Source organism: Oncorhynchus masou, unplaced genomic scaffold (assembly GCF_036934945.1).
Source record: "Oncorhynchus masou masou isolate Uvic2021 unplaced genomic scaffold, UVic_Omas_1.1 unplaced_scaffold_621, whole genome shotgun sequence".
Classification (NCBI taxonomy): domain Eukaryota; kingdom Metazoa; phylum Chordata; class Actinopteri; order Salmoniformes; family Salmonidae; genus Oncorhynchus; species Oncorhynchus masou.
The window spans coordinates 206,051-218,550 of NW_027012639.1; the positions used below are offsets into that span (position 1 = coordinate 206,051).

Below are 12,500 nucleotides of genomic sequence, written 5' to 3' on the forward strand. Positions count from 1 at the left end.
AGAGGAGAGAGTTCAGTCTGTTGCTATGGTGATAACTGTGGTGCTAGAGGAGAGAGTTCAGTCAGTTGTTATGGTGATAACTGTTGTGCTAGAGGAGAGAGTTCAGTCAGTTGTTATGGTGATAAGTGTGGTGCGAGAGGAGAGAGTTCAGTCTGTTGTTATGGTGATAACTGTGCACAGCTTTTGACCAGAGTGGGCCCTGCATAGGAAATAGGGTGCCATTTTGGATGCTGCCTGTGACTCACGGTGATGCCAGGGTAGTATCCAGCGACAGCCACGTTCCCGGTACGGGTGGCAGAGACCAGTCCCACCACCAGAACCACCACAGACAGACACAACAGGGAGATTGTCACCCATAACGCTGTCCTCCGACGCTTCATATACTGAGCTGGAGGGAGGGGAGAGACAGAGAGAGACAGAGACAGAGAGTGAGAGAGAGGGAGACGGACCGCGAGAGAGACAGAGGGCGAGGGAGAGAGAGAGAGAGACAGAGAGTGAGAGAGAGGGAGACGGCCACGAGAGAGGCAGAGAGCGAGGGAGAGAGACAGAGAGACAGAGAGACAGAGAGAGAGAGAGAGAGAGACAGAGAGACAGAGAGAGAGACAGAGAGACAGAGAGAGACAGAGAGAGAGACAGAGAGAGAGACAGAGAGAGAGACAGAGAGAGAGACAGAGACAGAGAGAGGAGAAAAGGAGATGATGAGAAATACCATAATCAACTCCATGCTTATGATGTAGACAAACACACACTGAATTTGTCAATAGACCCTCATCCTTCTTGTCCACAGAGAGTCAGACATTAGAGACAGAAAGGCTCAAACAAACCTAACTAGGTTTGACTCAGGGGAAGACAGCAACAACAACACATAGCCATCCAGACAGACAGACACCCAGACAGACAGTATCTCTATCTGCACTTTCCATTTCACACTGTGTGCAATTCTCCCTGCTGTAAACCTTCTGCTGATGATGCAGAGCAAGTTAAATACTTGATCATCTATTGGAGGCTATAAGCTGTGGGTGTCAGCATTACTGGATCAATTCATTATTTACATGAGATAGGGCAGATGCAGTGGTCAGAAACATTGGGTAATTGAATCATGACTTTACCTGTGGGGTCCAGGGCATCTGTTGTTGTCTGTGGTGGTGGTTGTTGTGCCGTTGGCTGCTGCATTCTGCCGTTATTAAAGTATTCAGGGTACTAGAATAACAAACAGCCTAGTAGCCTATCCCAAAGTTGGTTATGGGGTTCAGCCTAAAAATGGCATAAATCCACAGGCGAATGGACGATACACTCCTCTTCGTCTCTATAGTATCCTGCAAGAGGCAATCCTCATCCGCCTCTGTTTTATAGCGTTCTTCCTCCCCAGCGCGCCCTGCCAGGTGACGGTCTCCTCTCCGCACCAAACTAGGAATCCGTCACATCACCTGTTGCGCGGGACGGGCAGATGGAGATCAATAATAACTCCAATGAAGAAGTGTCGAATCACGTGTCATAAAATAAGTCTCCCAAGTTTTCTCAGTAATGTTTTTGTCACCCAACACTGTCTGACGGTTGGGTAGGTTAGAAGATCCTCTCTCTGCCAACTTCGAGAAGCGGACACCCTCTTCAACCGACGGCCTGTTACGAAAGATGCGCTGCAGCCACAGGACAAAGAAATATACCGCCTCTTTCTCACAATCGCCAGAGCCGTTGATGACGATGGCTTAGAGATACCGTACATAATTTATGTATTTAATCAGTGCTGAATCGTTCGTGGAATATGGTAGATTCCGGTTAATTATTTATTTGGCAGTGACACTGAAAGTGTCTTGTGTTTAATCACGAAGATGACGTTAGGCTATCATTAGGTCCCATCCACATATGAGAAAGATCTAGAAATACTTCAATTTATTATACAGGTCACACATCTTGTTGAAAGTCTTTGTCGTAGTCGGGGATGGTCCGTTCCTGTCCCTGACACTGAGCCAGTGAAGTAAGTAGGTCCACTGTTTTAACCAAAAGAGGCCTGGAAATACCAGCTGGGTCAAATGTATGATCTCTACTAGGCTGTTGAAGTCTCATCAGCCGACCAACTGTAAACCATCTGTCGATGTGCCGTTGAGCAAGGCACTTAACCCTAATTGCTCATTTAAGTTGCTCTGGATAACAGCGTCTGCTAAATTACTAAAATGTAAATGTGGAATATATATTTGACATATATACAGTGGGGAGAACAAGTATTTGATTCACTGCCGATTTTGCAGGTTTTCCTACTTACAAAGCATGTAGAGGTCTGTAATTTGTATCATAGGTACACTTCAACCGTGAGATACAGAATCTAAAACAAAAATCCAGAAAATCACATTGTATGATCTTTAAGTAATTAATTTGCATTCACAAAAGGGGTCTCGGACCCAAAATGTTTGATGTGGGTTGTGTAATACCCATAGAGCCCCATCTACCACCCATAAACCCATCCATCCAACCACCACCCATAAACCCATCCTTCACCCATAAGCCCATCACCACCCATAAGCCCATCCATCACCCATAAACCCATCCACCACCCATAAACCCATCCACCACCCATATATCCATCCACTACCCATAAACCCATCCACCACCCATAAACCCACCACCCACCACCCACCCACCACCCATAAACCCACCTACCACCCATAAACCCACCTACCACCCATAAACCCATCCACCACCCATAAACCACCCATAAACCCATCTACCACCCATAAACCCATCCCTCACCCATAAACTCATCCACCACCCATAAACCCATCTACCACCCATAAACCCATCTACCACCCATAAACCCATCCACCACCCATAAACTCATCCACCACCCATAAACCCATCCACCACCCATAAACTCATCCACCACCCATAAATCCATCCACCACCCATAAATCCATCTACCACCCATAAACCCATCCACCACCCATAAACTCATCTACCACCCATAAATCCATCCACCATCCATCCACCACCTATAAACCCATCCAACCCCCATAAACCCACCCACCCCCATCCATCCACCCACCACCCATAAACCCATCCACCCCCATCCATCCACTACCACCCATAAACTCATCCACCACCCATAAACCCATCAACCACCCATAAACCCATCCATCCACCAGCCATAAACCACTAAACCACCCATAAACCCATCTACCACCCATAAACCCAACCACCACCCATAAGCCCAAAACCCACCCATAAACCCATCCACCACCCATATGCTCAACCACCAGCCATAAACCCATTCATCCACCACCCATAACCAAATAAACCACCCATAAACTCAACCACCAGCCATAAAGCCATTCACACACCACCCATAAGCCAACCCACCACCCATAAACCCACCACCATTCCATCCACCACCAATAAACCCATCCATCCATCTATCCCCCACTCATAAACCCATCCACCACCCATAAGCCCATCAACCACCCATAAACCCACCCATCCATCAACCACCCATAAATCCATCCACCATCCATCCACCACCTATAAACCCATCCAACCCCCATAAACCCACCCACCCCCATCCATCCACCCACCACCCATAAACCCATCCACCACCCATAAACCCATCCACCCCCATCCATCCACTACCACCCATAAACTCATCCACCACCCATAAACCCATCAACCACCCATAAACCCATCCATCCACCAGCCATAAACCACTAAACCACCCATAAACCCATCTACCACCCATAAACCCAACCACCACCCATAAGCCCATCTACCACCCATAAACCCATCCACCACCCATAAGCCCAACCACCACCCATAAGCCCATCCACCACCCATAAACCCAAAACCCACCCATAAACCCATCCACCACCCATACGCTCAACCACCAGCCATAAACCCATTCATCCACCACCCATAAACAAATAAACCACCCATAAACTCAACCACCAGCCATAAACCCATTCACACACCACCCATAAGCCAACCCACCACCCATAAACCCACCACCATTCCATCCACCACCAATAAACCCATCCATCCATCTATCCCCCACTCATAAACCCATCCACCACCCATAAGCCCATCAACCACCCATAAACCCACCCATCCATCAACCACCCATAAACCCATCCACCACCCATAAACCCATCCCCCACCCATAAACTCATCCACCAGCCATAAACCCATCCACCACCCATAAACCCAACCACCACCCATAAACCCAATCACCACCCATAAACCCATCCGCCACCCATAAACCCATCCACCACCCATAAACCCATCCACCACCCATAAACCCATGCGCCACCCATAAACCCATCACCACCCATAAACCCATCAACCACCCATTAACCCATCCATCCACCACCCATAAACCCAACCACCACCCATAAACCCATCCACAACCCATAAACCCACCCACCACCCATAAACCCGACCACCATCCAACACCATCCAATCCATTCATTCACCACCCATAAACCCATAAGCCCATCTACCACCCATAAACCCAACCACCACCCATAAACTCATTTACAACCCATAAGCCCATCTACCACCCATAAACCCATCCATCCACCACCCATAAACCTATTTACAACCCATAAACTCAACCACCACCCATAAGCCCACCTATCACCCATAAACCCAACCACCACCCATGAACCCATTTACAACCCATAAATCCAACCACCACCCATAAGCCCATCCACCACCCATAAGCCCATCTACCACTCATAAACCCAACCACCACCCATAAACCCATTTACAACCCATAAACCCAACTACAACCCATAAGCCCATCCACCACCCATAAACCCATCTACCACCCATAAACCCAGCCAACACCCATAAGCCCATCTACCACCCATAAACCCATCTACCACCTATAAGCCCATCTACCACCCATAAGCCCATCCACCACCCATAAACCCATCTACCACCCATAAACCCAGCCACCACCCATAAACCCATCTACCACCCATAAGCCCACCCACCACCCATAAACCCATCAACCGCCCATAAGCCCATCTACCACCTATAAGCTCAACCACCACCCATAAACCCATCTACCACCCATAAACCCAACCACCACCCTTTTTATTTCTACTTTGCACATTCGTCCACTGCAAATCTAACATTCCAGTGTTTTACTTGCTATATTGTATTTACTTTGCCACCATGGCCTTTTTTTGCCTTTACCTCCCTTATCTCACCTCATTTGCTCACATCGGATTTAGACTTGTTTCTACTGTATTATTGACTGTATGTTTCATTTGCTCCATGTGTAACTCTGTGTTGTTGTATGTGTCAAACTGCTTTGCTTTATCCTGGCCAGGTCGCAATTGTAAATGAGAACTTGTTCTCAACTTGCCTACCTGGTTAAATAAAGGTGAAATTAAAAAAAATAATGAAAGGTAATCAGACATCAACTCATTGCAGTAACACAATAGGCCTACATTACATATTTATTTTATCTCAAAATGTTTATTTTAATGAATAAACATGGTGATTTCTATGGTATAATTAAAACAGCCATTTACAGTTTCTCAAGTTCTATATAGACATTAGATCATTTTGTATTTAAGCGAATGCACAGGAATTCATGAAACCCTGCGTAACAAGAGGTTCCCGTGTGGGAATCAGAGTGCTAAAGCAACCTAAACAATATAGTATATTATACAATAAAGATCATAATAAATAATACATATAATATATTGTACAATATAGAAAAAGCAAGAAAAAAATCACCCCCTGCAGACCCCACCTGACCAACTCATTCCCCGTGGTGCAACAAGAACATTTGAAAATATGTCATACTAACAGTTTTCTTCATATCTATACTGATATGTCACGCATATCTACACTGATATGTCACGCATATCTACACTGATATGTCACGCATATCTATACTGATATGTCACGCATATCTATACTGATATGTCACGCATATCTATACTGATAATTCACACATATATACAGTGGGGCAAAAACGTATTTAGTCAGCCACCAATTGTGCAAGTTCTCCCACTTAAAAAGATGAGAGAGGCCTGTAATTTTCATCATAGGTACACTTCAACTATGACAGACAAAATGAGAAAAAAAATCCAGAAAATCACATTGTATGATTTTTTAATAATTTATTTGCAAATTATGGTGGAAAATAAGTATTTGGTCACCTACAAACAAGCAAGATTTCTGGCTCTCACAGACCTGTAACTTCTTCTTTAAGAGGCTCCTCTGTCCTCCACTCGTTACCTGTATTAATGGCACCTGTTTGAACTTGTTATCAGTATAAAAGACACCTGTCCACAACCTCAAACAGTCACACTCCAAACTCCACTATGGCCAAGACCAAAGAGCTGTCAAAGGACACCAGAAACAAAATTGTAGACCTGCACCAGGCTAGGAAGACTGAATCTGCAATAGGTAAGCAGCTTGGTTTGAAGAAATCAACTGTGAGAGCAATTATTAGGAAATGGAAGACATACAAGACCACTGATAATCTCCCTCAATCTGGGGCTCCACGCAAGATCTCACCCCGTGGGGTCAAAATGATCACAAGAACGGTGAGCAATAATCCCAGAACTACACAGGGGACCTAGTGAATGACCTGCAGAGAGCTGGGAACAAAGTAACAAAGCCTACCATCAGTAACACACTAAGCCGCCAGGGACTCAAATCCTGTAGTGCCAGACGTGTCCCCCTGCTTAAGCCAGTACATGTCTAGGCCCATCTGAAGTTTGCTAGAGAGCATTTGGATGATCCAGAAGAAGATTGGGAGAATGTCATATGGTCAGATGAAACCAAAATAGAACTTTTTGGTAAAAACTCAACTCGTCGTGTTTGGAGGACAAAGAATGCTGAGTTGCATCAAAAGAACACCATACCTACTGTGAAGCATGGGGGTGGAAACATCATGCTTTGGGGCTGTTTTTCTGCAAAGGGACCGCAAAGGGACTGCAAAGGGACCAGGACGACGATCCGTGTAAAGGAAAGAATGAATGGGGCTATGTATCGTGAGATTTGGAGTGAAAACCTCCTTCCATCAGCAAGGGCATTGAAGATGAAACGTGGCTGGGTCTTTCAGCATGACAATGATCCCAAACACACCTCCCGGGCAACGAAGCAGTGGCTTCGTAAGAAGCATTTCAAGGTCCTAGAGTGGCCTAGCCAGTCTCCATATCTCAACCCCATAGAAAATCTTTGGAGGGAGTTGAAAGTCCGTGTTGCTCAGCAACAGCCCCAAAACATCACTGCTCTAGAGGAGATCTGCATGGAGGAATGGGCCAAAATACCAGCAACAGTGTGTGAAAACCCTGTGAAGACTTACAGAAAACGTTTGACCTCTGTCATTGCCAACAAAGGGTATATAACAAAGTATTGAGATAAACTTTTGTTATTGACCAAATACTTATTTTCCACCATCATTTGCAAATAAATTCATAAAAATCCTACAATGTGATTTTTTTTTCTCATTTTGTCTGTCATAGTTGAAGTGTACCTATGATGAAAATTACAGGCCTCTCTCATATTTTTAAGTGGGAGAACTTGCACAATTGGTGGCTGACTAAATACTTTTTTTGCCCCACTGTCTATACTGATATGCCATCCATATCTATACTGATATGTTACACATATCTACTGATATGAAAAGTGACATGTACAACTTCGAATTTGTATTGAGTGATTATGAATGACTCCTTACAGGGTTTATGATGTCATATCATTATTTATTATCAAGAAACCAACATTGCTGTAACTCCATATTGGAATATGCATCCAAAGTGGCACCCTATTCCCTATATAGTGCACTACTTTTGACCAGGACCCATGGCACCCTATTCCCTATATAGTGCACTACTTTTGACCAGGGCCCATGGCACCCTATTCCCTATATAGTGCACTACTTTTGACCAGGGCCCATGGCACCCTATTCCCTATATAGTGCACTACTTTTGACCAGGGCCCATGGCACCCTATTCCCTATATAGTGCACTACTTTTGACCAGGGCCCATGGCACCCTATTCCCTATATAGTGCACTACTTTTGACCAGGGCCCATGGCACCCTATTCCCTATATAGTGCACTACTTTTGACCAGGGCCCATGGCACCCTATTCTCTATATAGTGCACTACTTTTGACCAGGGCCCATGGCACCCTATTCCCTATATAGTGCACTACTTTTGACCAGGGCCCATGGCACCCTATTCTCTATATAGTGCACTACTTTTGACCAGGGCCCATGGCACCCTATTCCCTATATAGTGCACTACTTTTGACCAGGGCCCATAGGCCTCTGACCGTAATTTGAAAAGACCTTGTGGAGCGTAAGAATATACAGTAGAACAGAGTCATAAAATACTGGATGCTGGTTGGATTTATATCTGTCATGAAACTGATGTATTTCTGAGAGACTCGTGATGATGGAGGTAAAGAGAGGGGACAGAGAGAGCTACAGTCACTGCACACGACAGTCAGATAAAACCAGGGGACGAGTTCTCCCCTATCTATCTAAATACATATATTTACATTTATATATACACACACACACACACACAGACAGACACAGACACAGACACACTCACACTCACATACACATACACACACACACACACACACACACACACACACACACACACACACACACACACACACATATATATATACACACACACACACACACACACACACACACACACACACACACAGCATTGATGACATCACATTCCAAAAACAGCAAAAGACAAACAAGTAAACAGAAACAGAGCAATTATAGTTCTGTTATAGTATATAAAACATTAAAGTTCTGTTATAATAAATAAAACATTTCAGTGACTGTATTTAGTTTTCTCGGCGTAGTGGCTGGCTGTTAAAACACTATTCTGTCTCTTTGGTGAAGTACAATAAATGGTGCATTTCACCAGTTGCCGTAGTAGCAAGAAAAGAATGATTCTTCACTGAGAAGAAACAGGTGTAGATATCTAAAACGTCTTTCAACTTGTTCATTTTGATAAACATAATAATACATAACATAATAATACATAATATATAATAAACTAAATAAACATTCCATCGTTTTACAACCCATCCCATTCCATTAAATCCACCCGCCTCCTTCGTGACCAAGTCTCTGCCATTGGCCCGAGACTACTTCCTCCACTCGGCCGGCCAATGATATCCTTCCTAGTAATGATATTCATAAAAGGGGTGTTCCCGTGCCCAGGCGTTGCTGATGCCTGCCAGATCTGACAACGCCTGGATTGGTATTTTACTTACAGTATCAGCTAACCACATTATATGTTATAGCTATCTGTCAGTCGATAACACGGTCGATGATGTGGTACGCAACCATTGGCTGATGCATGCAACGTCTGAGCAGGGGAACGCGACCAGAGAGTTCCATGTTCCCTACCCCTTGACCTCTGATCTATGACAGGCAGCAGGTGGAGGACTTCGGGGGCTGTTCCAGGATGCTCTCCCTGCGCAGGTCGTTGGGCAGCGCCCCCCCGACCCCCCAGAGGTTCAGCTCCCCGTAGATCCCCGTCTCGATCATCTCCTCCTGCCAGGGAATGGGGATGTTCCCCGAGGCGAACTCGTCAAAGAACTCCTTGTCGGGGTCGTCCAGGGTGACTCCCTTCACTGTTGAGAAAGCTCCGACGGCGTCCAGATCCTTGGCGTAGACCGTCTTGGAGTCGGGAACAAACGGAGGCACCAGGATCCCTGTCGGAGGAACACAACACCACATCCAGACAGTCATGGGACTGAGGAACACAACACCACATCTAGACAGTCATGGGACTGAGGAACACAACACCACATCCAGACAGTCATGGGACTGAGGAACCCAACACCACATCCAGACAGTCATGGGACTGAGGAACACAACACCACATCTAGACAGTCATGGGACTGAGGAACACAACACCACATCCAGACAGTCATGGGACTGAGGAACACGACACCACATCTAGACAGTCATGGGACTGAGGAACACGACACCACATCTAGACAGTCATGGGACTGAGGAACACAACACCACATCTAGACAGTCATGGGACTGAGGAACACAACACCACATCTAGACAGTCATGGGACTGAGGAACACAACACCACATCTAGACAGTCATGGGACTGAGGAACACAACACCACATCCAGACAGTCATGGGACTGAGGAACACAACACCACATCCAGACAGTCATGGGACTGAGGAACACAACACCACATCCAGACAGTCATGGGACTGAGGAACACAACACCACATCTAGACAGTCATGGGACTGAGGAACACAACAACACCACATCTAGACAGTCATGGGACTGAGGAACACAACACCACATCTAGACAGTCATGGGACTGAGGAACACAACACCACATCTAGACAGTCATGGGACTGAGGAACACAACACCACATCTAGACAGTCATGGGACTGAGGAACACAACACCACATCTAGACAGTCATGGGACTGAGGAACACAACAACACATCTAGACAGTCATGGGACTGAGGAACACAACACCACATCTAGACAGTCATGGGACTGAGGAACACAACACCACATCTAGACAGTCATGGGACTGATCATGGGGAACTAGCCACATGTCAGTTGTGTTGATTTACAGTTTGAAATGAAGTTTAGCTGCTTTGGTTATTATGGGTTTGAATAAGATTTAATCAAAGGATGACAAATGTATGTATATTGGGTAATGTGTATATTGGGTAATGTGTATATATTGGGTAATGTGTATATATTGGGTAATGTGTATATATTGGGTAATGTGTATATTGGGTAATGTGTATATATTGGGTAATGTATGTATATTGGGTAATGTATGTGCATTGGGTAATGTGTATATATTGGGTAATGTGTGTGCATTGGGTAATGTGTATATTGGGTAATGTATGTATATTGGGTAATGTATGTATATTGGGTAATGTGTATATTTGGTAATGTATGTATATTGGGTAATGTGTATATTGGGTAATGTGTATATTGGGTAATATGTATATTGGGTAATGTGTATATTGGGTAATGTGTGTATATTGGGTAATGTGTATATATTGGGTAATGTGTGTATATTGGGTAATGTGTGTATATTGGGTAATGTATGTGCATTGGGTAATGTGTATATATTGGGTAATGTGTGTGCATTGGGTAATATGTATATTGGGTAATGTGTATATTGGGTAATGTGCATATATTGGGTAATGTGTATATAGTGGGTAATGTGTATATAGTGGGTAATGTGTATATATTGGGTAATGTGTATATTGGGTAATGTGTGTATATTGGGTAATGTATGTATATTGGGTAATGTATGTGCATTGGGTAATGTGTATATATTGGGTAATGTGTGTGCATTGGGTAATGTGTATATTGGGTAATGTATGTATATTGGGTAATGTATGTATATTGGGTAATGTATGTGCATTGGGTAATGTGTATATATTGGGTAATGTGTATATTGGGTAATGTATGTATATTGGGTAATGTATGTGCATTGGGTAATGTGTATATCGGGTAATGTGTGTGCATTGGGTAATGTGTATATCGGGTAATGTGTGTGCATTGGGTAATGTGTATATTGGGTAATGTATGTATATTGGGTAATGTATGTATATTGGGTAATGTATGTGCACTGGGTAATGTGTATATTGGGTAATGTATGTATATTGGGTAATGTATGTGTATTGGGTAATGTGTATATATTGGGTAATGTGTATATTGGGTAATGTATGTATATTGGGTAATGTGTATATATTGGGTAATGTGTATATATTGGGTAATGTGTATATATTGAGTAATGTGTATATATTGGGTAATGTGTATATATTGGGTAATGTGTATATATTGGGTAATGTGTATATATTGGGTAATGTATGTATATTTGGTAATGTGTGTATTTTGGGTAATGTGTATATATTGGGTAATGTGTGTATATTGGTTAATGTGTATATAGAGCACTACTTTAGACCAGGGCCCTATATAGTGCACTACTTTAGACCAGGACCCTATATAGTGCACTACTTTAAACCAGGACCCTATATAGTGCACTATTTTAAACCAGGACCCTATATAGTGCACTACTTTAGACCAGGACTAACAGATTATAGGGTGCCATTTTGGCCGTAGCCCCAGTGATGCAGGCCACACCTTCGTTCAGTTTCATCCAGTTGAGTTCGCTGAAGAAGGGGTGCGCTCGGAGCTCGTCGCAGGACCCGTTCTTGAAGCCCAGCCTCTGGTCCACCGTCTTGCACAGCAGCGCCTCGCAGATGGACTTGGCTTTCTCACTGAACTTCTCCGGGTAGGCCACGGGGTCGTTCAGAATCCTCTTCTTCACTACTTTGTTCTCCACCTGAATGGATGACAGCCCATAGAGTTGGACAGAAGGCACACCTATCCAACCCTCTATGTCTATGTGCCTCTATGTACCTCTTCGTGCCCTCTAACTAACTCTATGTGTTAGCCCTAGGTTAGGTTACACCTGACCAGCCCCACCCAGTACATAATT

At 44.3% G+C, this 12,500-nt stretch overlaps 1 protein-coding gene and 1 pseudogene across 1 annotated transcript in view; both read right to left on the bottom strand.

The window, feature by feature from the left end:
• Positions 1 to 1,173, bottom strand: part of LOC135536450 (transmembrane protein 255B-like) — a 29,230-nt gene extending 28,057 nt beyond the window's left edge. The window contains exons 1-2 of the mRNA XM_064962793.1: positions 1,110 to 1,173; positions 246 to 388 (exon numbers count right to left, since the gene is read on the bottom strand). Coding sequence (XP_064818865.1) covers positions 246 to 388; positions 1,110 to 1,173 — 207 coding nt within the window. The remainder of the gene's footprint in view (positions 1 to 245; positions 389 to 1,109) is intronic.
• Positions 1,174 to 7,573: 6,400 nt separating this feature from the next.
• The window catches only part of LOC135536457 (rhodopsin kinase GRK1-like), a 14,345-nt pseudogene continuing 9,418 nt past the window's right edge, over positions 7,574 to 12,500 (bottom strand).